The sequence below is a fragment of the Aspergillus ruber genome (assembly GCF_000600275.1).
Source record: "Aspergillus ruber CBS 135680 unplaced genomic scaffold scaffold00013, whole genome shotgun sequence".
Lineage (NCBI taxonomy): Eukaryota > Fungi > Ascomycota > Eurotiomycetes > Eurotiales > Aspergillaceae > Aspergillus > Aspergillus ruber.
In genome coordinates this window covers 345,458-372,451 of record NW_024467309.1, presented here as the reverse complement: position 1 = coordinate 372,451, position 26,994 = coordinate 345,458, and the positions used below count along the sequence as shown (strand labels likewise).

Genomic DNA, 26,994 nt, shown 5'->3' with positions numbered 1-26,994 from the left:
TTACTTGGTGAGAATGCGAAGATAATCGGCCACGATCAACGTCACCATACTGTGGAGCAGTGGGTCAGCAAAGAACAACTAAAGCAGACGGTGTGGGGACACTAACGCATGAGGCGCGATCCGCACATAATACGTGCCGAAACCACGGTAAAACCGCAGCCAACCCTCATCCCGGATGACCTTGCCGGCACAGTCCAACAGACCCTTGTATGGCACCTTCCCAGTCTGCGGATCCTTCTGCTGCTTCTGCAGACGCGTCTTGATAAAGTCAAACGGCAACGACAAGAAACTAGCAAAGAATCCCGCAATAGCAGAAGCCGCAAACGTCTGGTTCTGAGCCGACAGGTTTGTCCGCGCAGCAAGCTGAGCCTTGGATTCGGAGAAGAACGCCAACTGACCCAAGTTAAGCGACATGGCACGCACAACAGTCGGGAAAGCACCAGCCCACAAAGCACCAACACCCTCACTCTTCGAAATACGAGCCAGGGCATCAAGAACACCACGGTAGTTCGCACGCTTCTCAGGAGCCTTCAGTCCATCAGACTGCATGCGAATGAGAGCCAGATCGGCCGGGTTTCCAACCATGGCGGCAATACCACCGGCAGCAAGACCGGCACCGGCACGTTCACCAAACGACACGCCTCGGTTGGAAGACTCGGCATTTTTGTTCAGCGTCTTCATGAAGGTATCAAAGAATCCCAGACGAGCAGTAGTATATACAGCCTGACGCAGCAGGCCAGCAGACAGACCGGTGTATAGATCGGCCACCTTACCCGTAGCGATGATATCGCGGGCCACGCCAAACGCAGAGGGACGAGGGCCAGTTCGGACACCTTCACCGGCGAGTTGTAGACGGACTTTGATCATGTCGAGGGGCTGGATGACCACAGTAGCAGTCATTCCTGCCAATCCGCCATTGATGAAGGGGAGGGCTGCTCGGGTGTAGGGGTGATGGAGGAAGTTGGGGGCAGGCTGGGCCTGAGAGGGAGCTGCTTCTTTGACGGTAGCCATGGCTGCAGCCGTTAGTGGATGATCGTATAGCTTGGTTGAAAGCTAATAGAGGAACACCTACCGTAGAGATGGAAGTATCACAGCGTCGCGGAAGCAGAAGCGATAACAAGAAGAACGAGGTAGCAGAACATATATATATACTAGTTCGGGATGAAGCAGAGAACCGAAAATGCAACCGAGAAGGAGAGCAGGAGAGATGAAAAGGAGATGAAGCGAGAACGTCAACCTTTCCAGCCAGATATAATAACCGACGAAATAACGGAAAGCGACGGATCTGCCCGATTGAGTAACTGCGTGCTTGCTCTTTCCTATACTTGCTGTTTCTACAACACTACTTATGTGCTATATGATACCGATGCCATTCGTTCTCTCGCGTCCTCTGCAATTAAACAATACCCAACATGTACACTTATATATACTGTCTTTATTATCTATATACTACCATCGACCATACTCATACTCCCAAGCACTCATAATACAACGATAATAGCCTCTCCCCAAAACGTCATTAACTGCGGGGCCGGTAATATACATAACAATACATTACACATCTTCCTGTCATCCGCTAATCCGTTTTAAGTAACCACGAGAACCGACCGGGATCCCGACACTACTCATATAGCCATCAGCATGAACCGAGTATATATCCGTGCCAGTTTAGTATCTTGATACCATTGATAATGAATACTGCAATATAATAATTGATACTGATGATACTAACTAGTATCAGTTATGAAAGTACTATAGAAGTGTGGACATGTATTCCCTCCGCCCGAATCTCACCCGAGGATATACATCTGTCTTGGTAGAGACTAACTACGGTGTATGCCAGTGCGGTTCCATTCCTCCTGCATCCCTGTCACCACTGAATTATATTCTTCCGTTATGGGGGCTTCCTCGGGTGACGGTCCGGTATGTGTTTTGTCGTTGCTGTTGTTAGCACACGGGTCCACGGACCGTGGCTGATGAGGCCAATCACCAGCTTATAATTACTAGTTTAATGACCGGGGTGTAACTGCCAATGATGGATCCCGCGGGAAACTACCGGTAAATATTTTTACCTAGATCTAATTCCCGGCGTTGGTTTCCTGGTTTCCTGTCAGCCGAGATAGATGCGTAGTGGCTGTCTCGTCGGTAATGGCTGTGTGGCAGGCATCTTATCGCCATCAGAGGCCTAAGCATGCTCGTCACGATGCTACAGGCAATTACGGATTCACGTACGAAGTATGAAGCACGGAGTAAAGAATAGGATAAAAGTATTCAGGTATCAATGATATCATTCTTTTCCCTGTACATAAAAATGGATACAAATACCAAAACTCACGCCATGCAATTATTTAACAAAAAAGCAGACAAAGGAAAATAACAAAAGCAAGATCATTGAACAACCGGCCCAGCAGCAATCACATCTTCTGTTGCCTGGTCCGAGTACTTGGTGAAGTTGTCGTTGAACAACTTGCCCAGCTTGTTAACCTCGTCCTTGAAGCTTGTCGATGCAGTCCAGCTGTTCTTAGGGTTAAGCAGCTCCGAGGGAACGCCAGGGCAGCTCTTGGGAACGGGCAGGTTGAAAACGTCGTACACCTCGTACTCGGCGTTGGCGAGCTCGCCGCTGTGGATGGCGTCTAGGATGGCACGGGTGTACTTGAGCGGGCAACGCTTTCCACCAGTGGTAGCGCCAGCACCAACCCAGCCGGTGTTGAGAAGCCATGCGTTGGCCTTGTGCTGCGAGATCTTGTCCGCGAGCATACGGGCGTAGCGCATGGGGTGCAGAGCCAAGAAAGGCTGAGCGAAGCAAGACGAGAAGGTGGCCTGGGGCTCGGTGACACCGTCCTCAGTACCAGCCATCTTGGAGGTGTAACCGGAAATGAAGTGGAACATGGTCTGCTCAGTGGTGAGCTTGGAGATCGGAGGGAGGACACCACGGGCATCGCATGTCAACAGGATGATGTTGGTGGGGTGGCCGTCGCTAATGCAGGGGAGCTTGGCGTTATCAATGTACTCAATGGGGTAGGCGCAGCGAGTGTTCTCAGTCAGGGTGTTGTCTTCGTAGTCGACTTCACGGGAGATAGGGTCGAAAACCGTGTTCTCCAGAACCGATCCGAAGCGGATGGCGTTGAAAATATCAGGTTCCTTCTCAGCAGAGAGACCGATACACTTGGCGTAGCAGCCACCCTCAATGTTGAAGACACCAGTGTCAGTCCAGCAGTGCTCGTCGTCACCGATCAGAGCACGCTTGGGGTCGGCAGAAAGAGTGGTCTTGCCGGTACCCGACAGACCGAAGAAGACGGTAACATCACCGTTCTTACCCTCGTTGGCAGAGGAGTGCAGAGTCAAGACGTTGTGCTTGACGGGCATTTCGTAGAAGAGGATAGTAAAGACACCCTTCTTCATCTCACCGGCGTACTCAGTACCGAGGATCACCATCTCCTTTTCGGCAAAGTTGATGGCGACGGAGGTGGCCGAGGTCATACCCTCGGTGAAGCGGTTGGCAGGGAATGAACCAGCGTTGTAAATCACGTAGTCGGGGTGGAAGTGCTCAAGCTCTTCACGCTTGGGGCGGATAAGCATGTTGCGCATGAAGAGGGCGTGGTAGGCACGGGCGCAAACCACCCGGACCTTGATACGGTAGCGCTCATCCCAGCCGGCGTAACCATCAATAACATAGATGCGGTTACGGGTGTTGAGGTAGTCGACAGCACGTTCACGGTTGATCCGCCAGACCTGAAGGAGATTAGTTAGCTTCAGCCCTACAAGATGACATAATACCACGTGATGCGACCGGGTGGAGAATGATGATCACGCCATTCCGAAAAAGGCAAATGGGTCACATGCCCCTATCTTCGGGTTGTACACGATAAGGGATGCATAAATGCCTCAACGTCGCAGAAAGACATGTCACAAAGCATCCATAGCAGCGGTATTTTTCAAGGCAAATTGAAAAAATGCCGCTGCCAGGAAACTGGATCGTGGCGCGCAAGGGGGGCAGAATGACAAAAGCAGAGATAAAGAGCTTACATCAGTGGTCATGGGCTTGTTCACGGGTCCCCACCAGACATCGTTTTCTGACGATTCCTCCTTGACGACCCGCTTATCTGAGGGGGAGCGGCCAGTTTTGGCACCGGAGTAGGCAGAGAGAGCACCGCTTGAGGTGATGGCAGAGCCGGTTTCGTAGACGAGAGCATCTTCGTAGAGGGCAGGGACAGAGGGGTTTGCGATCTGACTAGTTAGTATATAGACATAAGACTGGGACAAAAGAGGAGACATACAATAGCGACACGGTTGTAATCAATGTGTGCGTGCTCGTGGAGCTCCTCCTCGAGTTCAGTGTGACGGTTACCCGGTCTAGGACAGTTAGTTGCCACGTCCAGAAGCAAGGAAAGAAGAGAGAAGAGACATACTGGACACCACCAGGGTGCAGAGCAGTACGATTCACAGAAGTAGCAACCATATTGACGAGAGAAGTAGAATGATAATTGTTATTGCGCTGCTTTGCGACTTGTTGTTCAAAGAAATCTGAATAGAGAGGACCAGATTCTCTCGGGGGACCCGGGGGTATATGAATGTTCTGCGAAGAGGCCATGATTCGGTGGTTCGCGAGTTGGAGAGCAGCCGTTGAGGCGGTTTCCCTTGGGTTCTCCACACGGGAGATGTCGGATTAGTGGCGATGATCCGAAATGACCCGAGTAAAACCCCAGATTATTGCGAGTGGGCACGAAGAGGTTACGGAAGCGCTAAGAATGGATAAAGGAATAGACAGGGGAGGATTGGGTGGAATTGCGAGAAAATCACGCGTGATTTTGATGCAGGTATGCAGGAGAGAAGTACAGCGGAAGAAATAGTTGAATACTTCTACAAGTGCCGAACAGGAAAGAATGGTTTTGTCACGATGCCACGACTACGCAGTAATGACGTTATGGTCTATTAAGTTCATCCAAGCCCATAGAAGTAATGACCAGAGTAAAGCAGAGAAACGAATAACCCGAAACGGATTTGATTCACCACCAACTAGAATACAATAAAGCCATGCAAACGTAGTGATCCGGCTTCGTGACGAAATGCCGGTCGAGGGGAGCACCATCGACTCTCTGATTGGTTACCGACCATCCCCACTTACATAATAGCCTTCCAGTCGCTGGGCCGAGGGTACCATTGCGGGCAGCCAATCAGAATACGCTCTGGTCCTGATTTCGCATCAATGGGAGAACTTATTGCCGCTGTTGTTTTTGGTATGGTACGTGGTAGTACCAGTATAAGATCCTTTTCTCCGTTGCCACCACAGTACTTTTGAAGAGTAATGTAGAGTAAAAGCAGGGACCATGAATCAATAGCTTGGATTGAAAAGGTGCTCTTGTAGGGAGTAGTAAATGCGGTCTACAATGGCAAACGGTCTCGACCGCAGGACTCGGGAAGGCGAAGACATTTCGGGAAAGATTACGTAGTGCTGCACGAGATGCATCAGAACAAGAGCTTAGCTTGCTCCATAATTGATAATGATAGCCCATCTTTAGGACTACTCCCTACGAAACCAATCCTGCACTGCTTCCGAGTCGGAATGTCAGACATTCCGATGCGGCATTTTCAGTTGGTCAGAACAAAGCCCTCCCTATATGTCCCGGTTTAGATCCTGTTGCAACCGGTTCCTTGTCCTACATTGCCCGAAGTGGACCTACCGTGTCGGGGAGGAGGGCATGTGCTTTATTCACACCTCTGCCACCACTATTCAAGATGCATACCCCAGGTGTCTATGGCCTTTCTGGAGACTCCGCAGTTCGGATGCGGGGTACAGTAGCTCAGAGTATTGTTTCTCGGTTCTGTCCGGTGACTCTTTTTTTCCGATGTCACGGGATTCTGGCCATGTGGTCTGGTGTTCCTGTAGACGAACCAGTCACGCCCAGTATCACTGTAGAACTATCCTGACCACTCGTCGCACTTCGCCCAGGCCGGTTCAGGATTCAAGGGATCCCATCAATACTTGTTCATGTTTCTCAACAGGAGCCCTCGATATTCTCGTTGCCGTCAATTCGCCAGCCCCTGGTGAAGGCAATCAAACCACACAGCGCCTCAGAGATTGGGAGGGAGGGGTATCTTCGAATCTCTTCGTTTTTTATCGGTGCAAAGGGTTTTTCGATAATCAATGTGCCTTCTCTGACCTCACCAAAGGGCGAGATGGTATCACCGAGCATGACGCTACATCAGTCACAGTTGCTGAAGGTCGTGCATTGGCCGTGATTTTTTATATACTACGAGTAAGTTGATAGATGCCTACGACTATGTAGGCGTACACTACTCCGATGCAACCACATCCTAGCTTTTGTATGCCATATCAGATCGTACAGGATGCTATATTCTCACAGGCCAGCCAAGTATCGACACGAAGCGCAAAGACATTGACGACTGGGAATCAACGGCGACTTCGCACCCAAGGATAAAGAAGGGATTCGAGCCCACTTACTCGTCCACGACCTACGACTGCCTTTCCTCGATAGCTGCCCATGGTCCGGAACATCTGTGTAGGTTAGGAAGGCCATAAGGAAAAGTATGACCTGGGTGAATCAAGGACGCATCGACAAAACATTCATTACAGTAAGAGAAATCGTGGCATGCCTGACACTTATAGCATTTTACGATTTCAGCGGTGCAAGAATCGCAGAATGGAGCTCGACCTTTAAGACTCAACGGCAGCATTGACGTCGTCGCCAGAAGAATTCATATGCAGGACAAAACCGTGAAATAAATACCGTGATCTCGAGATATGTTACTATCTATTTTTTATCACATCATGAGATCGACCTGAAAGTGAATACAGCGAGTGCATTGCGCTCACAGCCTAAATGAGGGCCAAGTGCGGTTGGCTTCTTTGCCTTGTTTGTGAGAAATGACACCGAAACAAACAACTAAACAAAAAAAAAAGTCATTACACCGGTAGCAGAGGCGACACACCGGCAACCAATTGGAGGACCAAAAACGCGAATAAAATATGAATTTTATCCTTTTCAGGTATATACCCCTGTAGGAAATCCCGTGACTCACGATTTTGGGTCAATGATGGGCTTGACAAAAATACTCATAGGCATGGAAAATAGAAAGTCGAGGCAATTGACACTGTAAACGTATGACATCAAGACTGGAGCCTAGAGAGTTGATGCAAGCCTACGTTCGACCCTGGGCAAGCGGCACAGATCCATTACTTACTATATACTTCTTTGTCTCGTATTGAGGCCCTAGATCCCCGCGAAACGCCACGGAAATGTCGCTATCTAGTACCACTATGCAGACCATCAGGCTGATATGCAATGGGACCCTCGTTCGTGACTCATGGCAGATTGCCCGGGCAAAGTACGAGGTGTAATAGCAAACATATAAAAGTAGGATAGATATACCTTTAATCACAGTAACATTCCAGGATAGCTATTGTCTAACACAACTGCTGAAAATGGGAAATATCTCTGCTGGTAGGCCACCTGATTCCAAAGCAATGTCTGCACACTAGCTAATGTATCCTTCAGGAGAGCCACAATCTGCCCTGTACGCCTCCACGGGCTCCATCTGCCAAGTCCACATCAAATGGAATGCCCGGGCATTTGATTCCTTGGTACTGCCTCACACACAGCAAGATCTCAAGCAGCTGATCCTTGCATTTGCTGATGCCCACTCCGAGCACCTCGATAGCTTTGATGATATTATTCAAGGGAAAGGCCACGGTATTATCATGCTCCCCAGTGGTCCCCCAGGTGTGGGAAAGACTCCTACCACAGAGAGCGTTGCAGAGGTCACGAAAGTACCTCTTTACGTGCTCAGCGCAGGCGATCTTGGAACGAGCCCCTCAAAGGTCGAAAATAGCCTGAAAGACATCCTTTCCATTGGTCCAAGGTGGAATGCTGTTTTCTTGCTTGATGAAGCTGACGTCTCCATGGAAGCGCGTAATACAACCGATCTGGGACGGAACGAGCTTGTGTCCATTTTCTTGAGAATGCTTGAATATTACGAGGCAAGCAGCTACAAAAAGCTCCACAACAAGCAAGACCAATACCACATTATTTAGGAATTCCTCTTCCTTACGAGCAACCGCGCGGAGAATATCGACCCTGCCTTCTAATCCCGCATCCATGTGTCTCTGCGCTACCCGGAGCTCAATACAGCAGCGAGACGGCAGTTCTGGATGCAGTTCCTTGGTGATGCATATGTCAGGGGATTCTCGAATGAAGAGCGTGACAAGACGGCGGAGATGGCGTTGAACGGTAGACAGATCAAGAACGTGCTTAGGACTACCCACCTTTTGGCGAGGAAGCAGGAGGCGAAACTTGCTTATTCACATGCCCAGACGATTCTGATTTTGAAGGGATCTGGTTCGGTGTCGGCTGGAGACAATTGAATGTGCGGTTATTTAGCTAGGTTATGATAGATTGGAGCATACAACGCTATTCCCATTTACCGTTCACCATGTGGAGAATTTGACAAGGTGCGCCGTGGAAAATATGTAATCAGCTTCCTAGTATCCCATAAACAGTTAAACACGGATGACTCGGTTCGGGCCGGCCCCAGGGTTGCCCACTCAGTGGATTTTGGGTGGTTGGTATCACTTCATATTCTCTACTCATAGTGAATATATACAAAAACATCACAATAAAATATACCAGTAGACAACCCCATAACAAACCAACCAATCACAAACAACCAAATCAAATCCTGACTCACCCATAAGCGGGGTCACAATAAACAATTTCCCTCCTTCAAATCCAACATCTTCTCTTCAGAATTTCTATTAACGAACCTATCTTCATATCAGAACTACCATTCCACCAAGGTACTCAAAGTATGTGGTTTGATCTTTCAATCTGCCCGAGAATATCAACTAACTGACTATACAGATCTAGATCACCATGCCCGCCCACAAAAGCTGCCCCTCCTGCGGTGCCGGTATCCCCGGTGAGACTAAGACTTGTAACTCGTGTGGAAAGGTGTGTTTTACGGAGGTCTGGCTGCCTACCTGGAAAACTATACTGATGGAATAGACTTGCCCTGTTTAAGCGAGGATTCGAGGTGGCTAGAGGAGGACGTGGACGATGATATGAGAGATGAGATGAGACGAGAATGCGACTTTTTCAGCCTTATGCTTGGGTAACACAATACGAGGAACACAGTGACTGATATCGGTGCCAACCCCCGGTACGTTTTATCGACGGTGACTCGATCCTCTCACAACTGTCCTACAATCCCTTCCCGATTATAGTTACCGTGCCGTGTATTCCGTCCGAGTCTACTGTTAAATAATTGTTTTAATTATGGTAGTAGTAACAGCCCGTTTAACCAGAATTGCCCCATTATTTATCAATAGCCTGCGGTTATATATCGAGCCGTATGTATAGATCCCGGAAGCATAAACGCAAAAGTCTACTCATGTCGAAAGCAAAAAATGAGCATCTCGGGCCGTCTTTATTCGATGCATTTATTCTGTTTCCCGTATCCAGTTCTGCCCGGTTACCTGTTGACAGAACGGAATAAGCCTGGGGCCAGAAACGGCCAACTACTCAGTCTTACGTACATAGACAATCTCACTTGACATTTCAATATCCACCTCTTCACCAACACGAAGACACTAGACCAAGGGGTCTAATAGAAATACCAGCAGTGTAGATACTTACACCCAAGAGTACTCGTACCAGTTAGGGCAGGCAACCAACGGCCAGCAAACATCACATTCTGCAAAACCACCGCATACATGCATATCCTCAAACCTAATCATCAACGGGACCAGAGGGAAAGAAGGGCATTGGATGGTATGCTATATAGCCGCCTCATCTGCAGAATTTCGGTTTCAACTGGAGCAATTGAAATGGAAGCACGGGTTGGGTTGAGATATTTAACGGTTAGCTGTTTCCGCTGACTTGGAGACATTTGATGTCTAGAAAGGATTAAGCAATATTGTGCAAAAATGACTCAAGTTGTTCGTTTTCGAAATCTAACCAAGTTTTCTAAGGTATCTAACAGACTCGTCTAGAGACTCGCAATCGGCTACAATGCCCCTGCAGCCTATGAGAAATACGGCAAAGATATCTGGGACCTGTACTACCTCATCCCCATATTATACAGAAGCTTTCACCATCTAACAACAATAGAGTAGAAACCAAATTCGGTGAACTAGGAATCGAGGAATTCGGACCGTTTCGTTCTGCACAAAGCTATCCCCCTGTTCAGTTTGTTGGGTATGTTAAACACTCAAGTCTATGGATCTTGTGTGCTGATGTGACTAGTCTTGAGGTACCGTATAATGTCTCTATATATGATTTGAGGAGCGTTAAGCTGGGAGAGGGTATTTGGACTGATGTTTCGGTTGTGGATGAGTATTCAGAGGATTGAATGGGTGTTTTCTGAATGGTATCTTGTTGTTGCTGAGTCCAACGAATCCATGCGGATTCTTTTTGCAAGTAGCGGTTACAGGGTTGAGTTTATTTCATCGATGTCAACTCAACCTCAACCCTTTCGCAAACAATTGATCCTGTGTCATCTCGCCCCATACCGTTTGTATCCTCGGAGTCCTCTGGCACCCTTGAGAACTGATTATTCACAAGCACAGACTGCCGTTGACCATCTAGTAGTACACTATTATTCGGCAGCGGCTCGCTTTCAGATAACAAATGGATTTGCACAGGATGGTCCCGGACAGGCTGTACTTTGAACATCCTATAGAAGATATTGAGAACAGGAACAGAGAGACCGTGGACAATAATTGAAAATAGGACGAGCCAGTATACCACTATTTTATTAGCATACCCTCTGATCACCTTGTAGGGTTGACGCACCAGGCCTCATAACAGCTGTCAAGTTATTAATCTCATGATCACTCTCACCAGGTCCCGGAAAAAGTCGACGAGCGTACTCGACATACGAAATCGCCCCAATTCCTACCTTGTCAGCACAACCAATCCTAATACAGATAGGTAAAGTTGCATACCAATAGGCCCAAACCATCCCACAAACAACCCCTCCCTCCAATCTCTACAAACACCCCTTCCTAAAAACTTATACCCCAGCATCATCGCCGGAACCCTCCGAAACAAGATCACCATCAACCCCAGTCCTACTAGTCTGCTCACTGTTAGCCCCGAAGACTCGGGCATATGGAATTGGTCCCACGGCATGGCGGCGCCTAGGAATAGGAATGTGGCAAAGTTGAGGAGCGTTTCGAGGGTTGTGTTGAAGGTGTCATGGCGGGACTGGGTTTCGGCGTGGTAGGTGCCGTTCCAGTTCAGTGTGCAGCCGGCGATGAAGCAGGCGAGGGTTTCATCAGAACCGATGCAGCCGCAGAGGCCGGTTAGCAGGAACTGTCACCACACGTAGTCTTAGCACCCTGTATACCCGTATCCGAGAAATGAACGCGGGGACATACCCCCATCGCAACAGGAACCAACAAAAACCCCTCCTGATCAATCCACCTCCTATAACCCCGTCAGCAAGCAACCAAAAACCACAACGGCAATAGAAATTTCTACCTCTTAACTCCAAACCCGACCCCCCACCTACCCAAAATCCCTAAAAACCACCCAACCGCACCCCCCAGCAAAATCATATACCCAACACCCTCCAAAACCCAATGCTCAAGCGCCACAACCCCTCCACCCCCAAACCGCCCCTTCCCCACACTGTCCAAATACCCCGGTACCCCACGCTCCAAATCAAATTGCTCCAGACTAAATGCATTCTCTGGCGTTTCTGCGTATCGGAGTAATGATACGGCGAGTAGTAGGAACGGGAAACCGAAGCCGTCGTTTAAGCCGGCTTCGGCGGAGATGAATTCGCGGAGGGGGCGGCGGACGTAGGTATCGGAGAAGGGGCCTTTGGCGATGGACTGGGAGAGGAGGGGATCTGTACAGGCTATACAGGATGATATTATTAGGGTGGAAAGCTGGTTTTCATCAGTATACTCTGTCTGCCGCTTTGCCCAGGGGAGGGGTGTGGACATACGAATGAGATATTCGGAACCATGAGCATAATGCATCCCGCGCTCACAAGCCACGATATCATCATGAGCGGAAGTAAGCAGATAAGTAGCTCTAGTAGACATTCTTTGATATATCGCTTCGGTAGCTCGTATCCTACCTTGGCCAATTGGATGCCGATAACGATTCGGAATAGCCCCTAGCCAGATATCAGCACCTGTTATAATCACAAAACAGAAAGATGGAGACGTACATAAGCAATCTCACTCGCCCCAGTAGTTTTGTCATAACCCCACTCATCCACACGGAGGAATCGAGCACCGACAGGTCCGAAGGCAATTCCGGTGATGAAGGCGGGTACTGCAGGTGTTAGGGCTGAAGGTGGAATCGTGGAGAATGTAGCTTACAGGTTTCGCCTAGGTACCATCGTTGTTTTATTTTGAAGGATAGGAATCCGAAGAGGAGGATGTAGATTCCTAGTTGTGTTTGTTGTTAGTTTAGCCTGTGGGTATAAGAGAATGGGGAGTAGAAGGTACCTGAGAAGGTGAGGACGATGTTTAGGTTAGTCACATCGAGGACCGGATGGAGCATTATTCTCTTTCTTTTTCCTCTTTCAAGCAGATAGTAGTAAAATGATCTGTTGAACGTCTATTAGATATAACACGTCTAGCTTTCCCCAACTAAACAAACAAAACAACGAGACAAAAAGACAGCAATGCCTGATCACTTATCTCCCCCTGTCTTTTATAATTACTACATGTTGTACCAGGTGCTTGCTTTTGATACCTCCTTGCAGGCAACATATCGACCCTTGTCAATTGGCCTAGATCATTGCCAGTTGGGCTAGGTTATCTTGAAAGTGCGATAAGGGTGCATATTCGATACATACGTTCCTTTGCACAGATAGACAGCTTATTTGGGACTCTATGTTCAATAAGTATAGGACCTCGGTGCATGTGTACAGATGAAGATGAGCTACGAAACCGTGAAAACACAAGGGGAATATATTGCTAGACAATAAAGATACAGGTACTCGTAAGATAACAAAACAGAGTAGTAAACTGGAGCGCAACCAAACCCACGGTATATAATAATAACAACAAACAACCCACTAGCACTGCGCAGAAACCACGGTCTCGCTCATGCAGTCTTTTGCCACTGGGACTGCAAACCGATCAAACTAGAGATGGTACCGCCAATACCAACGATACCGTCGTCGAGATCAGCGTACTTGAGAGCGGAGACGGGTGCGGCCAAATCGCAAACGTCCGAAACTAGCTGAGTGCGAGCAGTCGAGCGTTCCCTGCAATTATTAGCATAAAATTCAACCAGAACAACGAAAAGGACGCACTTCTCAATCTTCTTCGCCTCAACAACACCCTCACCCTCCTTCCGATCAACCGTCTTCTCCTTCTCCTGCAACCTCCACAGCGAATACAAACTGGAAACCGAGCTGAAAATCAACCCCACCATCCAGCACCGATAAGCATTCTCCTGCAACTTCTTCGCATAGCTCAACTTCTTAATCCCCATCGTGTCCACGACCCCAATCGTGTCCAGCGTCAGGTATCCCGCATAGCCCAGCTGGCGACCGATGGCCAAGTAGCGCAGCACAGGGTCGATGGGGGCCTTGTTGTCGACGGCGATGGCAGCGGCTTTCAGGTGTTCGAGGAACTTGCCGATACGGATTATTTTGCGGGTGGTGCCGAATTGCTTCTTGATGGCGTTGAAGGGCTCGATGGCGGATTGCGGGCGGTTGGTGCGCAGAAGGTACCAGGCGTAGAAGCGGGAGAAGTATTGCAGGGTTCGCATGATCTTGTCACGGCCGACTATGGTCATTTCTGTTAGTATAACTTCGGATTATATGGCCTCGCTTCCGGTTGTCCAAACGTACCGGTGGTCGCAACAAAGCGCAAGTAATGCGCCAGCGCGGGGTGGTAGACAACAGCGTCTGCGACCATTTTGGTAGCTTATTATTGTGAATATTATCTTCTCTTGTATAATAGAAGAAGTGTTGTATCCTCTGGAGGACGGCTTGGGCAGCGGATGTCGGATTCCGGGAAGATCACGAGACGGGTTACTCGACCGAGAGCGACGCTACGAAGAGCGAAGGAGCGAACAGACCAGCTGGAGTAAAGTTAGAAGAAGTTAAAATATTTCAAAGGGGCAAGGAAAGGATGGAGGGAAGAAGTAGATAAGTATGAGAACAAGCACGGGGGAGACACGGAGAAGGGAATGTTCGTCGGTAATTGACAAGCGCCGGGGACTGAAGACGAAACCTCGGCTCAATGAGAAGAAGCGCAACCTCCGAGATTTCCCTAACGGGGTTTTTTACTACATATCTTGGATGGCAAATCATGTGATGATCTGCTTTTCTCTTTCTTCTCTACACTTGTTTGTTATGGTCTACATTGTCTATCTCGCGGTTTGCTTTCTGTTCAAATAATATGGGGCATTACAGCTCATCGATTGCCGTCATACTTCGGACAATTCATCTTGCATTTCAACGCTAGACAGGTACAATACCCACCATTGTCCTGTCATGGACGACCATTAAACAATCACCCTGCACGAATTCGAGTCATGATGTCGCTCATTTTGCAGAGACCAGACAATTACGATGATAGATCAGGTTTCAGTCATCCCGACATGCCGCCCTTCTGTAGCGGAGAGGCAAGTAGCACAGATAATACGACATGATATGACGACTCGTGGTTCAGGATGTCGCGAGCAAGCTTCATATGTTTGCTGTATGCTGCACTCAGCTTACACAAAACTTTTGTTTCTTATTACATTCACATATTTAATACATTGGGGGGGGGGGGGGGGGCAAAATATTAACAATGGCATAGCAAGGGCACACACGCCGGTCAGACCATGGAATCGAGATCAGCAAAGCATGTGCCAGTGGGTTTCCCCTTTTCTTTTCTTTTGTTCATTCGTGCACCCGGGCATTCAAGATTTTAGTTGGTTGCGTGGGGGCGTTTCATAATGCTCGTCAATCGCATAGGGAGGGTTGTTTTCTTTATCTAAACTGTTTTCCGTATTTGTCGCTTTGGTGGTTGATGCCGCAAGGGCCGTGTATCAATAAATCCAAGAAGCGGGAGATCGCTGAGGGCTGAAACTGGGCTGGCGGACGGGCATATCCAGAAATACGAAGGAGGATGTTGTTCACTGCTCCGGAGGGTTAGCTGTCGCTGTCGTTGCTTGTTCCACGTTACCCATGGTGGCAGTGTTATAGCCGTTAGCTTCGAGGAATGAGCGGAATTTCTGATCCTCTTTTGTGATAGTGTCCTGTCATTGTCAGCCAGACCTCACCAGAAAGGAGACACAAGGAAATACCTGTCCGATCTTCGGAAAGAGGAAAAAGGCGACGACGGCACTGAAAATGCACAACGCACTCGACACGAAGAAAGGATCCTGACCAGATCGAACCTCATTCGGAGCGTTTTTCTGGATAATCGGGATGACATACGTGCCAACAAAAGCACCGATCTTGCCTGCAGCTGCGGCGATACCGTAGTACTGACCACGAATAGCAGTTGCGCTGCTCTTTGCCGCACAAAGTCCGATATTGTCACCGGGACCTAGTTCCCCAAGCGAGACGAATATACTGTCCAGTTAGTCAATCATTCTTCAAGCCAAGGTGCGACAGCCCTTACCCGTAAACGACCACAAAACCCGCAACGTTTTTGGGCGTCGCGAGATATTCATAACATCCAGACATGATGAAGCCAATGATACCTTGCAGACCAACTCCAAGAACCAAGGTACTGCGTGGGCCCAACCAGTCGCTGACAAAGGCCCCGCCAAATGAGCCAGGAAGGTAAAAGAGGTAGATCACGGTGCTCAGACCAAATGACTTCCATATCGGCGCGTCGTCCCCCAGGATGATAGCCACCCATTTGGACGAGTAGATGCTGAAGGAGTAGGTAGAAAAGTCGTATACGAACCAGACGAGTGATATGATAGTCTAACCGGTTAGCTTGCAACAGACATTTGCGTGGAGAATCCATACCAAACGCCACCAATAGAACCTAGAACGGTCAGCATACTTACATACTTACACACCAATACCGGAGAGACTCACTTGATAATCAACCAAATCGGAAAATTGCGCATACGCTCGCGATTAAACTCCTCGGGCTCATTCAACTTCAACCGCAGATAAAACAAACTCAACGGCGGAATCACTCCCAACCCCAACGCAACCCTCCACGCCGCACGCAGATGATCCTCCGTAAAAATCAACACCAAAATCATCGGCACAAACGCCGCAAGCACAAACCCCATATCGATCTGAAAGTTCGTGAAGATGATAAACCACCGATTGCGATGCCCTTTTTTCAACTCCCCCGTGCTCTCCGCTGCAGCCACAGATCCAGCCGGATACTCACCACCGATACCAACGCCCAGGAAGAACCGGTAGGCTGTGAGCGCTGCGAAGAGACCGTATTGGCTGCCGTGGTAGCCATAGGCGCCTGCTGAAAGGGCACCGAAGACGATTAGGATGACGGTGGAGATCATTAGGGCCCATTTGCGTGACCAGTGGTCAGCCATGTAGCCGAAGGCGAGTTGGCCCAGGACTGTGCCGGCAAAGGCGATGGAGGAGACGTTCTGGCTGGCAGGGGACTTGGTGTAGGTGTCTGGGTAGATTTTGCTGAGCATGGTGTTTACTTGGCCGATTACCTGCGCACATTAGATCAGTGAACCTATAAAAACCAGCTGTACCCAGTAGGACATACGCCATTGAGATAGCCATCCGAGAAAAGACCAGCACCGCAGGCGATCGTGGGCCAACTGCGCTCCCAACGACTCTTCTGGGTGTTCTCCAGCGGAGGCGCATCGTCGATAGCCCTTCCCAGTAGCTCAGGAGATTTGAGCGTGGGTTCTTCTGGCTTGTCTTCTGTCTTCTCCATATTGCGATTGTCCATAGCTCACCATGCCAGGGTAAGCAAAAGCGGAAAGAGACAGCGCGGGGAGGGGAACAAACAAAGATATGCGAAAAAAAAGAACTCGGAGATGTAAGAGATCACATTCTCGGAAAAAAAGAAAAAGAAAAGAAAAAGGCTAAGCGCGAAACCAATCGAAACCAAGGAATCGAAACTAAGGAATCCTTCGCTATCAACTCGTTCTTTAGAGTCGGATATCTCCGACCAAAACTAATACTAGTGAATGCCACGCTAAGCTTTCGCGCCGAGATCGCAATGGAACGCTAATGTAGGCATCATCCAGGTAACATTGCTATGCAGTTAGATATGAATAACTATGCATGACTGCACTCTATCTTGGCTCCTTCTCAGGATACCGATATCAGGGTTTATCCAAGGAGAGTAACCCTTCACCGCTTAGCTCGATGATGCCACACTTGACCTCATCTCTACACAAGATGGTGGACATGCAGAAGCGTTGTCCGTTGCTACACCGTTCTTCAAAGCCACTCAGAACCAACAAGGTAGTTAAAGCTAGCCGGTGTTAATGTAGGCATCATCAATCATATCATTGCTATGCAGCTTCATAGGCTCATTCAACATGAATAATAATTATGCACATGAAAAAAATCAAGACAGGCACCGCCCGCCATTTATCTTTTGCCCTCCTCATCTACTTGTACTTGGCCATGAAATTGTTGTGGAATTCCACAATCCGCTCAACCCAGTCAGTACCAGGCGCAAGGAATGTGGTCCGGAAGTGCAGCGTGTTCTCCTTCTGGCCGAATCCTGATCCGGGGACAACGCAGACTCCGGTGGCTTCGAGCAGGCGCATACAATAGAACTCATCGGCGGCGCGGCCCTCCTCAGCGGCAGCCTCGATGGCCTTGGCAGGAAGCGTGATCGTAGGGAAAAGGTACATGGCGCCCTATCGATTTGTTAATATTGTACTGAAAAGAGTGAGCAGAGAAGGAAAGCTTACCTGAGGCTCCTGGCATTCAACGCCTTCCATCTGTCGGAAAGCGTCGTACAGAGCAAGAGCACGCTTGTGCAGTCCATCCCGAATACTATTGTACTCCTGCTGGTATAGGTCGTAGCTGGGGTCACCCTTCTTAGGCGGGTTCACCATCAGCTCGAGCAGACACTGTCCGACAACCGGTGGGCACAGCATGATACTAACAAACTTGTAGATCTGTGCAGCGACCAAGGGGTCGAACCCAACCAACTCAAAGTAACCACCACGCTGACCGCATTCGCCAACCATACCCTTAGAGACACTGTGAAGGGAAGCCAGTTCCACGTCACCGTATTTCTTAGGCTCCTCCTGCTGGAGCTGACGGAGGCGCTTCTTGAACGAGGTGAATTCGCCAGCGAAAACGTTGGTTTGGTAGACTTCGTCCGCAATCACCACCAGCTTCTCCTCTGCAGCGAACTCGAGAACGCTCTTGACGTCTTCTGCACTCAATGAAGCACCGGTAGGGTTACCTGGGTTGATGATGACAATGGCACGAACATTGATCCCAGCGGACTTGGCCTGGATCACAGACTCACGAATAGCCTTGACATTGGTACCCCAAGCCTGCTCCTCTTCCAAGAGATAAGGGACGCAGTGCGCGTTCAACAAAGACAATGTGGCAGTGTAGAGAGGGTATTGCGGAATAGGAACGAGCACACCAGCATCGGGGCCATTACAGATCACATTGAGAAGTGTGTTGACACCAGACGAGGCACCAGCGCTACAGTAGATATCCTGAGGGTTTGCGGGGAATCCATCACGCTCTTCGATGAACTTAGCCACGCTTTCCCGAATAACAGGAGCTCCCTGGCTGTGACTGTATGCGCCCACGCTCTGCACGTCCTTCAAAAGAGTATGAGCGCGATCGATGACATCCTGCTCGTAGCCAAACGACTTCTTGAGCGCCTCCGGGTTCTCGAGCAACGATGGGTTCTCGACCAAACTGAGCACTTGACGGAAGAAGGTGATGGGTTTCTGATCCAACTGCTGCGGGTTGCCAATGTTCGCGAAAATGACGCTATCAAATGGTAGCGATTTATCTCCCTGTGCGAGTTTCACGCGCAGCTCCTCGGCCTTGACAGCCAGTTCACCACGGACGGCATACTTGGCTGCTCTCACATAGGGGTTGATGTTGTCCAGATCGAGGTTGCGAGTACGAGGAACGGTCGTCGAGAGGGTCTGACGGGCGGTATATTGCACGGTTGTTTGAGCCATGATGCGCGACGCTAGGCAAGTCGAAAGGAGTCAGTAATAGCTTCTTCTTCGGTTGAATGGTAAGTCGCTCTGGAAATCAATGGTTCATTTGCATAGATATAACGGTACACAGCAGAAGTTTCACAGAAAGAGTCATAAACCACGCAGAGATAAACCAATGCAACCCGTACTATAGCACCCCTGACTATATAAAGCCCCCTCTTCTTCCCCAGTGTCACGAGATCGGGAACAACCGTAAGGGCACCCTCGGGGAAAGACGATTGGCACCCGGTGCCCTGTCGATGACGGCCCAGACACCCAATCATACCAAATTCCGACGGGACGCTCATCGGGAAGAGGAATAAGGAAATCAGAACATACCAGACGAGGCTATCGGCCGGGTGAGGCCTTGGATAACTGGTCGTCGCAGCAGCGGACTTGCCCGCATACTGGACACAAGCCTCATTTGCCAGACCATGAGGGAAATAGTGAATCAATTAGAATGCAGAAGATCAGTAAACTATGTATGACGGTCCTTCCTCGTCCGGTCAGCCGCGCGTCGATGGTTCTGGACTGCTCATGCGAGTGACTGCGCTCTGTTTGTCCGTCGAACTTTTGTCGGCACGCTTCGTCGATCACATGATGGTTATCGTGATCATGTGACTTTCCCGTTCGTCTATTCGTGATTGAAACGGGATAGACCAATGAGACGGTTAAACTCCGAGTTGGGGAAGTCGGGGAGTCGATTATCCGGACTGCACGAGGCTATACAGGAAGAGGAAATCTAAATTACACAGAGGGTGACATTGATATCTATCGACACCATAGATGGTGGAATGAGTGCATGGCTATCTAAACGAGTGTGTATGTGTCCGTATATGAGGGAATCTGTCGGCCTCTGTAATCGGACCAACTATTAATCCACCTCGACTTTCATCAGTGATGAAAGGTTGTGGCGTTTAAGTTTCACCACCATAATGTGGCTTTTATCTAAGATGGGAATCTTACCATCCTAACAGCTACGCGATGGCATCGCGCAGTCTTCCCCCGGAAATTATCTCCCAAGCCATTGGGGTTCTCCCTTCACCTCTCTTGCCCGTATGCAAGTGTATCCGGGATGTGGCAGTCGATTATCGAGAAAAGCACTTTTTCAGACTTGCGTTTGAGATCATGTAACTTGCCAAATCTCAAGCAGATACTGCCCTCTCCTCGTCGACGCAGCTGTCTCCGACCACTGCATTTCCAAGTTGTTTTACTTGGATACGGCATCCCTGCGCTTAAGCTCATGGAAAATAACGAAGATCGCAAACGCAATAACCAGGCATTCACTAACATAACCTGCGCTCTGTTTGGATATCTGGTTAACTGGTGACAAGGGACGTTGTGGAGATCATCAGAAACGAAGACAGACAGCCCGTGTAACTCCTTATGAGGATTTGCTCGAACGGTGGTATGAGTGGTCCTACTCGGAATTTGTTGAGCTGGATGGCAAGAAAATACCCAGCATAAAGACGATTTCCCGTTTGAAGACCATGGCAACAATACTTCATGGCATTGGCAACTCAGTGATGGGTTTTCCATCTACTTACAATATATTTCAAGGACCAAGTCAATCTAAGACCTGCCATCGCGCTCAAGAGACAAAGCTCATTATTACAAAAACAATAGCCAAATCCATCCAACATCCTGAAACCCCAAAGCAAAACTTAACCCAGTAACTACTAAACCCGGTTACCCTTGGCCGCCTCCTGTCGCCTGAACTCCAGAACAGCTCGCGTCGCGCTAAGCAGGGCATATCCATGAAGCTCTTCAAGACGTACAGCATGGTAGCACCACCGCTGTGCAGGATTGCGGTCCCGTTGGTCGTTGGCCCAGACTCCATATGTTTCCAGACTAAACGCATACAAGTCCCGCGCGCCCTCGAAGTACTTCTCATCCTCGAAGAAGTCTTTATCATCGACGAGGAACGACGGATCATTGCTGGTAGGAGAAAGCGACTGCTGACGGAAGGCATCGAAGGAGAGACCAGGGGTGACCGTTACAGGGGAACTAGGGTTAGGAGTGTTCGCCTTGCGAACAACTCCTCCACTTGCCCTCAGCTGCAACCGGCCCCGTCCACATCCCCGCTTCGACACCCTCGTTTTCTGAGACTTAGGTCGACTCTGACTCTTTTTCTTCTTGCCCTTGCTCTTGAGCGAAGAAACCAGCAGAGCATTGTCGATCGGCCCGGTATGGGTACGACTACCAGCATTGTGCGTCCTCGTACACCCGTTGCTGATTGTACAGGCATAGCACGACTGCCAACCGCAGGATTGGCAGCGAGACATGCCTGAGTCGTTGCGGGTATTGCAAAGATCGCACTTTGCAGTATGGGCGGCGACGACTTCGAACTTGGTGTGTATTACAGGAGCACTAACAGGAACAGGAACCAGAGTGGCGGTGCTTGCTTCTTGTAGAGGATTATGGGGCCTGGAAAAGCTATCAGTCTGGGTACCATTCCTGTGATGCAGCAATGGGCGAGTCGTACCTTGAAGGCTTTTCTTGATTGGATAGGGCGTTGAAGGAGGACAGGCGATGGATGGTGCCTGACATGTAGCTGATGTCTCGTACACTGGATGCAGAGCGAGAACCAGAACCAGAACTACAACCAGACTTGTCATACATTTTCGAAAATGAAGGCCCCTGTTGTTTTTGCTTTTGCCGTTGCCGTTGTCACTGCCGTTACTGTTCCTCTGGCGCACAAACAATCAATAAACCAGAAGGACTGTGCTATTCGTAGCGGAAGCTGGAGCTGAATCTGCTTCGTTTAAACATTAGTACGACCATAGTCATTCTCTGGGTCAAGTAAAAAGAGAGACTCACACTTTCGTATAGCTGAGGTGTTTGATACAGAATAGAAAAAAGATCCAGGAGGAGGGGAGAGAAGAAGTCGAGGGTCTGAAGTAATGCCCCTGGTGACTGTTTGTTTGGTTCGTCAGGGCTGGTATTCACTGGACGGGAAGGGATTATGGATCCGATGGATATAAGCATCGATGGGCGGTTCGATAAGTGGTAATCGACTGAAAATCTGTTTCTAGGTAGTTATCTCATGTGGAGTCCGTCAGAGAGTGGGAGAGGAAGGTAGAAGAGCAAATTTATCTTCATATTTTAGTGCCAGATGCCAAAAAGACAAGGCTTTGTACCAGTGGATAGAAAAGAATTCTGGATGTTGCCTTCTTATTTATGTTTATCATGTTCAGACCAGCGGGTAAATAGACTGCTGTCTATTGTCTATTGTCTAAGGTGTTCTTTGAAAGAGCGATGGACTGTAGAAGGGCTTTATATAGTGAACATAGGGCTCTAATTCTTCGTAGAGTCTGCCGCTTATCGGTAATGGGAAGTAAGCTTAAGCACATTCTACAATGATCCCAGCTGGATCTAGTGACATGGACAGTAGACGGCTATACGGACTACAGGCATTTGGAATACAAGCAAAATCACATTAGAATGCTAACTATCCCAGGCCACAATCCTTCTCGTATACCTCAGCGGTAAGATAAATCCACAGCCAAGCCTTCTTTATTCTCTTATTTTTTTCCAGTACCTAAGAACAAATCTCATCTTACTGTCGGGGAGAAACTCAATAACAAGCTCATTAGCCCAGCAGAAGTTGGCCCCGAGGAGATCAATCTCAGAGAAGCGCGAATTCGGAGGCGATTAATGGGCTGTGTGCTTATACCCGTCAATATTGACAATAGAGCGCTCATACTTTGGAAGGTTTGAAGAATCAAGCGTTAAAACCAAGTTAGCATCATGTACTCTCTATAGGTAGGAGCACGAGGTGAGAGGTAGGTTATTGGGGCAGCCATTTCCACAATGAAAATACCCAACGAGTCTCATCACCATCTGTGCGAACAACACATAGAAGTATTGGATAGCTCTTATAGCCGTGTAGATAGCCACCTACGTATTTAACTACTCTACTTGCATCATATTCAGTCGCCTTGCCAAGGTATGCCGAGGCTCTTTAAGGTCTCAGATCGCAATGTTCTGTCATCAACTTCGCTGATTGTTAAGTCGCAATCATCCGCTGCAACTGGATCCCAGTCGTGAATATCGATCCATTTACTTTGGTCTCTAGCTCCTCTACCCTCTTGGTCCTTCCTTTCAGTGATACAGCTATACGATTTGTATAATCAGCATGGGTTCGAGTGATGGTATCATAGGTTTCGGTCAGGGCTTGACGGGCTTTGACAGGACATGAGAAAGGAAGAAACCCATTCGTCACATTATAACAGGGTTCTCGCTACAGCAAGGGATTATGTATTCAACCAAAAAGTAGCCTCTAATAGGAATCTATATATTTTCAGACCCCAAAAATGTATACCAACATGAAAAAAATAGCTTTTAATATCATTCTGGCTTTGCAAATCCAACTTCCGACACCGTATAATACACTCATACCTCTCCACCTCACGTATAAAAGCAGGGCTGCCCTCTGCCTGCTGTTCTTCGTATAAACCGCGTCTCTGGATGGTTGCAGCTGCTTCCTCTACAGGCATCTTTAGTAGAATTTCTAGCTCTTCTTCAGGATTTTCCTCAATCTTTGGCATATATTGAACCAGAACCTGGCTATTAATGCCATCACGAGAGTCCTGGATGGCCTCCTCCACAGGGTTCAAGAATGCTCTTTTATCCATCAATCGTGAATTGGCGTAGATAGCTGAAGCTGAAAGAAGGAAGCTTGGATATTCTTCATTAATGCAGGATTGACAGGCTCTTGATACTGTATTCGAGGATTTAGAGTTTTCTGAAAACAGTTCTAAATAGCTCGCCCAGAGACTCCGTACTTCCAGATTTGCAAGCCCCATCGGATGGCTTTCAAAGTATTCACGGTAAGAACAGAGTTCCGATTGGCTTCAAATTCACACAGGATATATTTGACCTAGTACCGCTTCCAGCCTTTCCATTCCAAAAGCTCTCTGCTTTATGCGTATGGTCTCTGAAGATACAGGTATTTGTCCCTCAACACATGTTATCTAGCCATATAAGGCATTCTCCAGCTCCAGTCAGTTCGCACGGTGTTGGCACTATAAATCTCAGAGTGATTGATAGTCATCAAGGTAGCTATATTTGCTAGAGAGGATGTCGGAGACGAGACCGGATGAGAGGGTATGGTTATATTCGGATTCAAACCATTCACAGAGGTCTTTCTGGCCTACATCTAGATAAAGGCGCTTTCAAGCTCAGTAAGAAGCTTTTCCAGAAGCAAGGATAGATTCATGTAGCGGCATGTTCGTCAGCTAATCACCACGTTATAACGAAATCTATGAAAAAACCAGAGGAAGTTAACGACTCATTATAGCAGGGCTCGTTATAACGAGGTACTAATGTAGTGTGTTGTGCATCCTTATCCACTCCTTAGTCATGCAAATAACTCAATGCATTTACGATAGTCTAGTACTTTCACCAAGCAGTCCTTGTCTCGAGTCATAGTGTATGGCATTAAATGTACTTTAAGATATGAGCATCCTCGCATGTTTTTGTCTAACACATAGGGGGACAGTCGACGTCGACGACGGAAATTCTCAAATCATTTAATTCCCAAAGTCATGGACCAACATGGCATTAGAAGATCAATGGAAAATAACATGCTATGCAACCCATTATCCCTCTAGCTCCGTTCGCTTCCCCGCAGCCGCACAGCCTGGCCATACTTCTGAAGCTTGGTGATCAGGGCATCACCGTGCTTCACAACATCTGCGTACTGCTTGTTCTTGGAGTCGGGTCGGTTCGTCTCGATAATGCCGTTGACACGGTCAATTGTGCATGCGATACGGTCGCTGGCGATGAACTTGGCGAGATCACTATCAAATGTTTAGTCAGATTTTGCCTCAATGACGGGTAGCGTAAAGACTTACCGGTCCAAGTAATCGACGGTAACACCAAAGTCGCTAGCCATAGTCTTCAATCCTACCACGCGGTAGCTTTGAAGCAGCTGCTGGTATGCGCGCAGTCTCATTTCCCGCACAAACCAAGCGCGGTGCTCGTACAAGTACCGGTCCTTGTTCAGGAAATTGTCCTCCACGGCCGCCAAAGCCCGGAAGAACGATTGGTAGTTGCCGTTGTAGAGACTATTGACCAGGTTTGCGAGCGGAGAGAAGTCCACGGGTTCCTCAGCCTCAGCCTGCTGGCCCGAGCCAGTTCCCAACGTGGTGAGATTAATGGCAGTCTGGGCCGCTCCTGTGGTTGTCCGCTGGGCGGTAGCATCCTTCATCTCCTCGTCTTCGGCGCTGGGGCCAGAAGAGACTTCACCAGTCAAAGCAGCCAACCGGTCCTCACCAGAGCCCAAAATAGCCTTAATCTCTGCCGCATCGACAACCTTCTCTTTGAAGTCAACACGCTTCAGAGACAACGAGCCCGCAAGAACCGAGTAGATCACGAGGGCCGAGTAGCTGCAGAGTTCGTAGCTTGTAAATGTCGACAAGCTGTCTAGGAGGAGAGGAGCGGCGAGGTTGTAGGAGCGGATCGTAAGCAGGTGCAATCCCTTGTAAGCCTTCAGGCGATTCCTCCGGTCCCAGTCACCACCGTCTTCAATGAGAGCATTGGCCCGCTCAATGTTCTTCTTGACAGATACCTTGTCGCCGAAGAAGATTCCGATCCGAATCATGGCCAGCACGAGGTCGATCTTGGTTCCGAGAAGCGTGATCTTCTCGAGAAGCTCTTCGTGAGATTCGATTGCTTTGTCCTGGCAGTACATTTGAGTCAGCCACCTACCCCCACCCCTTCTCGAAGTTGAAAGGTATCTTGAGATCTCACCTTATCTCCTACTCGCGCCCAGAACTCAGCACGCTTCCCCCCTGCGGCCAACACCTCCGTCTCTCCAGCGGCCTCCTTTGCCTCATCCTCCTCCTTCTGGAAGGTCTCCAGATCCTTCTTGTTATCCTCAACTAGCGACTGGTACAGCGCCTCATCCCACGGGAAATCGATTTTCTGAGGCGTATTCCGCGACGCCAGCATGTTCGAAGCGAGTAGGGTCTTGGTGGCACCTGATGCGTGCGGGTGCTGGGCGACGCCTTCACCAGTGTTGTTCAAGATACCTTCGATGGGGTGTGCGAGGTGTCGGTAGAAGGGAGCCATTCTGTACTCTTTGATAGCATTTTGAATTTTTTGAAGCGATGTCTGGCGCACTACCTGGGGAGCCGATGGGTTGGAGAGGTGGAAGACATCTTGGGCGAGAGAGAGGTCGGGGTACTTGATGTACTGCGGATCAGAGCCCATCGTGGAGGCAGTGAGCAGAGGTCAGAAATAAGGTAGGTAGAGTAGAAGAAAATAGAGAAGAAGGGAAAAAAGAGGGAGTGAGAAACTGGGAAGAGATGAGATCGTTAGGATTAGCGGACGACGCAAGACACCGAGACAGATACATCACGTAGGCGGACTGCCCGAGCTCAGCTGGATCAATTTTGTTCCGCCCGGTCTACAATACCGTCATATCAAAGATCATTTACAATTTGTTCACTCTATTTAGTATTTACAGCTTCGATATACATACACCAAGTAGCTCTCTAAACTCATTATATCTACTATGAAAGACATTCATGAATGTCAAATCGAGTCAATTGCTTCAGCAGGTAGGTTATAGAAATTCGCTGAGATCTGATTGAGGGCTGGCGGACGGTTGAGGCTCGACTTTACTGCACCCCTTCCGGCACCGATACAGTTGCCTCGATGATCTCTGGATGAGAGAACTAAATAGGGTTGGCCAAAAATGCTATTGTACCCAAGGGTTATTTTAGCATAGATTCCTATTTGTTTTGCTAACTTTGGTATATTCAAACTCCCCGAATGTTGGTTCATCATTCAAGATGACCTGTAGCATGTTCAGTTTGCCTCTGTCTTTGTTATTTTCAACGGGCTAGCAACTTAA

At 48.7% G+C, this 26,994-nt stretch overlaps 13 protein-coding genes across 13 annotated transcripts; 5 read left to right on the top strand and 8 right to left on the bottom strand.

Moving 5' to 3' along the window:
* Nucleotides 1-1,011, bottom strand: EURHEDRAFT_455873 (putative mitochondrial dicarboxylate carrier protein; the record flags this gene model as incomplete). Its single annotated transcript, XM_040784311.1, has 2 exons — nucleotides 1-49; nucleotides 107-1,011. The coding sequence occupies 2 exons, from the start codon at nucleotides 1,009-1,011 to the stop codon at nucleotides 1-3; spliced, it is 954 nt and encodes a 317-aa protein (XP_040638843.1).
* A 679-nt stretch (nucleotides 1,012-1,690) lies between these two features.
* Nucleotides 1,691-2,204, top strand: EURHEDRAFT_67338 (uncharacterized protein). The gene is made up of 3 exons (XM_040787616.1): nucleotides 1,691-1,770; nucleotides 1,844-1,923; nucleotides 2,008-2,204. Exons 1-3 carry the CDS (start codon nucleotides 1,722-1,724, stop codon nucleotides 2,074-2,076), a joined length of 198 nt encoding a protein of 65 aa, XP_040638842.1. The 5' UTR covers nucleotides 1,691-1,721; the 3' UTR covers nucleotides 2,077-2,204.
* Nucleotides 2,205-2,242: 38 nt separating this feature from the next.
* acuF (phosphoenolpyruvate carboxykinase PCK1) lies at nucleotides 2,243-4,900 on the bottom strand. Its single transcript, XM_040781914.1, has 4 exons — nucleotides 4,410-4,900; nucleotides 4,278-4,353; nucleotides 4,027-4,227; nucleotides 2,243-3,732 (listed from the first exon to the last, which is right to left on the bottom strand). The coding sequence occupies exons 1-4, from the start codon at nucleotides 4,589-4,591 to the stop codon at nucleotides 2,389-2,391; spliced, it is 1,803 nt and encodes a 600-aa protein (XP_040638841.1). The 5' UTR covers nucleotides 4,592-4,900; the 3' UTR covers nucleotides 2,243-2,388.
* Nucleotides 4,901-7,490: 2,590 nt separating this feature from the next.
* EURHEDRAFT_530955 (uncharacterized protein) lies at nucleotides 7,491-8,107 on the top strand (the record flags this gene model as incomplete). Its single annotated transcript, XM_040787172.1, has 2 exons — nucleotides 7,491-7,999; nucleotides 8,054-8,107. The coding sequence occupies exons 1-2, from the start codon at nucleotides 7,505-7,507 to the stop codon at nucleotides 8,105-8,107; spliced, it is 549 nt and encodes a 182-aa protein (XP_040638840.1). The 5' UTR covers nucleotides 7,491-7,504.
* Nucleotides 8,080-8,543, top strand: EURHEDRAFT_412470 (uncharacterized protein). The gene has a single exon (XM_040781913.1). The coding sequence runs from the start codon at nucleotides 8,171-8,173 to the stop codon at nucleotides 8,381-8,383; it is 213 nt and encodes a 70-aa protein (XP_040638839.1). The 5' UTR covers nucleotides 8,080-8,170; the 3' UTR covers nucleotides 8,384-8,543.
* A 1,400-nt stretch (nucleotides 8,544-9,943) lies between these two features.
* EURHEDRAFT_386473 (uncharacterized protein) lies at nucleotides 9,944-10,522 on the top strand (the record flags this gene model as incomplete). Its single annotated transcript, XM_040779685.1, has 4 exons — nucleotides 9,944-9,955; nucleotides 10,010-10,074; nucleotides 10,128-10,214; nucleotides 10,263-10,522. The coding sequence occupies 4 exons, from the start codon at nucleotides 9,944-9,946 to the stop codon at nucleotides 10,366-10,368; spliced, it is 270 nt and encodes an 89-aa protein (XP_040638838.1). The 3' UTR covers nucleotides 10,369-10,522.
* On the bottom strand, nucleotides 10,324-12,539 carry EURHEDRAFT_500550 (putative plasma membrane antiporter; the record flags this gene model as incomplete). Its single annotated transcript, XM_040785744.1, has 9 exons — nucleotides 10,324-10,765; nucleotides 10,812-10,913; nucleotides 10,964-11,333; nucleotides 11,399-11,447; nucleotides 11,502-11,914; nucleotides 11,974-12,147; nucleotides 12,202-12,308; nucleotides 12,356-12,424; nucleotides 12,485-12,539. The coding sequence occupies 9 exons, from the start codon at nucleotides 12,537-12,539 to the stop codon at nucleotides 10,458-10,460; spliced, it is 1,647 nt and encodes a 548-aa protein (XP_040638837.1). The 3' UTR covers nucleotides 10,324-10,457.
* A 392-nt stretch (nucleotides 12,540-12,931) lies between these two features.
* EURHEDRAFT_412469 (PEX11 family protein) lies at nucleotides 12,932-14,326 on the bottom strand. The gene is made up of 2 exons (XM_040781912.1): nucleotides 13,843-14,326; nucleotides 12,932-13,777 (listed from the first exon to the last, which is right to left on the bottom strand). Exons 1-2 carry the CDS (start codon nucleotides 13,907-13,909, stop codon nucleotides 13,089-13,091), a joined length of 756 nt encoding a protein of 251 aa, XP_040638836.1. The 5' UTR covers nucleotides 13,910-14,326; the 3' UTR covers nucleotides 12,932-13,088.
* EURHEDRAFT_67210 (uncharacterized protein) lies at nucleotides 14,029-14,481 on the top strand. The gene has a single exon (XM_040787615.1). It carries the CDS (start codon nucleotides 14,149-14,151, stop codon nucleotides 14,392-14,394), a length of 246 nt encoding a protein of 81 aa, XP_040638835.1. The 5' UTR covers nucleotides 14,029-14,148; the 3' UTR covers nucleotides 14,395-14,481.
* A 287-nt stretch (nucleotides 14,482-14,768) lies between these two features.
* Nucleotides 14,769-16,920, bottom strand: EURHEDRAFT_412468 (putative MFS phospholipid transporter (Git1)). The gene is made up of 6 exons (XM_040781911.1): nucleotides 16,694-16,920; nucleotides 16,039-16,637; nucleotides 15,967-15,985; nucleotides 15,611-15,921; nucleotides 15,291-15,561; nucleotides 14,769-15,242 (listed from the first exon to the last, which is right to left on the bottom strand). Exons 1-6 carry the CDS (start codon nucleotides 16,865-16,867, stop codon nucleotides 15,120-15,122), a joined length of 1,497 nt encoding a protein of 498 aa, XP_040638834.1. The 5' UTR covers nucleotides 16,868-16,920; the 3' UTR covers nucleotides 14,769-15,119.
* Nucleotides 16,921-17,127: 207 nt separating this feature from the next.
* EURHEDRAFT_412466 (putative alanine aminotransferase) lies at nucleotides 17,128-19,884 on the bottom strand. The gene is made up of 3 exons (XM_040781910.1): nucleotides 19,470-19,884; nucleotides 17,862-19,120; nucleotides 17,128-17,807 (listed from the first exon to the last, which is right to left on the bottom strand). The coding sequence occupies exons 1-3, from the start codon at nucleotides 19,534-19,536 to the stop codon at nucleotides 17,553-17,555; spliced, it is 1,581 nt and encodes a 526-aa protein (XP_040638833.1). The 5' UTR covers nucleotides 19,537-19,884; the 3' UTR covers nucleotides 17,128-17,552.
* A 925-nt stretch (nucleotides 19,885-20,809) lies between these two features.
* Nucleotides 20,810-21,752, bottom strand: EURHEDRAFT_377683 (uncharacterized protein; the record flags this gene model as incomplete). Its single annotated transcript, XM_040778994.1, has 2 exons — nucleotides 20,810-21,557; nucleotides 21,616-21,752. The coding sequence occupies 2 exons, from the start codon at nucleotides 21,750-21,752 to the stop codon at nucleotides 20,810-20,812; spliced, it is 885 nt and encodes a 294-aa protein (XP_040638832.1).
* Nucleotides 21,753-24,374: 2,622 nt separating this feature from the next.
* Nucleotides 24,375-26,463, bottom strand: EURHEDRAFT_412464 (proteasome regulatory particle lid subunit RPN7). Its single transcript, XM_040781909.1, has 3 exons — nucleotides 25,887-26,463; nucleotides 24,989-25,815; nucleotides 24,375-24,934 (listed from the first exon to the last, which is right to left on the bottom strand). Exons 1-3 carry the CDS (start codon nucleotides 26,346-26,348, stop codon nucleotides 24,742-24,744), a joined length of 1,482 nt encoding a protein of 493 aa, XP_040638831.1. The 5' UTR covers nucleotides 26,349-26,463; the 3' UTR covers nucleotides 24,375-24,741.
* Nucleotides 26,464-26,994: the final 531 nt, after the last annotated feature.

What these genes read in the sequence shown, in the direction of transcription:
- EURHEDRAFT_67338 (XM_040787616.1), top strand. Translation starts at nt 1,722, where the DNA reads ATGATACTAACTAGTATCAGTTATGAAAGTACTATAGAAGTGTGGACA. An exon ending in TACTATAGAAGTGTGGACAT is followed by an intron (nt 1,771 to 1,843) that starts GTATTCCCTCCG and finishes GGTGTATGCCAG; the next exon opens with TGCGGTTCCATTCCTCCTGC. An exon ending in CTTCCTCGGGTGACGGTCCG is followed by an intron (nt 1,924 to 2,007) that starts GTATGTGTTTTG and finishes TATAATTACTAG; the next exon opens with TTTAATGACCGGGGTGTAAC.
- acuF (XM_040781914.1), bottom strand. Translation starts at nt 4,591, where the DNA reads ATGGCCTCTTCGCAGAACATTCATATACCCCCGGGTCCCCCGAGAGAA. An exon ending in CTGCACCCTGGTGGTGTCCA is followed by an intron (nt 4,354 to 4,409) that starts GTATGTCTCTTC and finishes TAACTGTCCTAG; the next exon opens with ACCGGGTAACCGTCACACTG. An exon ending in ACAAGCCCATGACCACTGAT is followed by an intron (nt 3,733 to 4,026) that starts GTAAGCTCTTTA and finishes AATCTCCTTCAG; the next exon opens with GTCTGGCGGATCAACCGTGA.
- EURHEDRAFT_412470 (XM_040781913.1), top strand. Translation starts at nt 8,171, where the DNA reads ATGCAGTTCCTTGGTGATGCATATGTCAGGGGATTCTCGAATGAAGAG.
- EURHEDRAFT_412469 (XM_040781912.1), bottom strand. Translation starts at nt 13,909, where the DNA reads ATGGTCGCAGACGCTGTTGTCTACCACCCCGCGCTGGCGCATTACTTG. An exon ending in GCGCTTTGTTGCGACCACCG is followed by an intron (nt 13,778 to 13,842) that starts GTACGTTTGGAC and finishes AAATGACCATAG; the next exon opens with TCGGCCGTGACAAGATCATG.
- EURHEDRAFT_67210 (XM_040787615.1), top strand. Translation starts at nt 14,149, where the DNA reads ATGAGAACAAGCACGGGGGAGACACGGAGAAGGGAATGTTCGTCGGTA.
- EURHEDRAFT_412468 (XM_040781911.1), bottom strand. Translation starts at nt 16,867, where the DNA reads ATGGAGAAGACAGAAGACAAGCCAGAAGAACCCACGCTCAAATCTCCT. An exon ending in CGGATGGCTATCTCAATGGC is followed by an intron (nt 16,638 to 16,693) that starts GTATGTCCTACT and finishes TAATGTGCGCAG; the next exon opens with GTAATCGGCCAAGTAAACAC. An exon ending in TCTTTCCGAAGATCGGACAG is followed by an intron (nt 15,243 to 15,290) that starts GTATTTCCTTGT and finishes TGACAATGACAG; the next exon opens with GACACTATCACAAAAGAGGA.
- EURHEDRAFT_412466 (XM_040781910.1), bottom strand. Translation starts at nt 19,536, where the DNA reads ATGCGGGCAAGTCCGCTGCTGCGACGACCAGTTATCCAAGGCCTCACC. An exon ending in CCGGCCGATAGCCTCGTCTG is followed by an intron (nt 19,121 to 19,469) that starts GTATGTTCTGAT and finishes CGACTTGCCTAG; the next exon opens with CGTCGCGCATCATGGCTCAA. An exon ending in TTGAATGCCAGGAGCCTCAG is followed by an intron (nt 17,808 to 17,861) that starts GTAAGCTTTCCT and finishes ACAAATCGATAG; the next exon opens with GGCGCCATGTACCTTTTCCC.
- EURHEDRAFT_412464 (XM_040781909.1), bottom strand. Translation starts at nt 26,348, where the DNA reads ATGGGCTCTGATCCGCAGTACATCAAGTACCCCGACCTCTCTCTCGCC. An exon ending in GGGCGCGAGTAGGAGATAAG is followed by an intron (nt 25,816 to 25,886) that starts GTGAGATCTCAA and finishes ATGTACTGCCAG; the next exon opens with GACAAAGCAATCGAATCTCA. An exon ending in ACCGTCGATTACTTGGACCG is followed by an intron (nt 24,935 to 24,988) that starts GTAAGTCTTTAC and finishes AACATTTGATAG; the next exon opens with TGATCTCGCCAAGTTCATCG.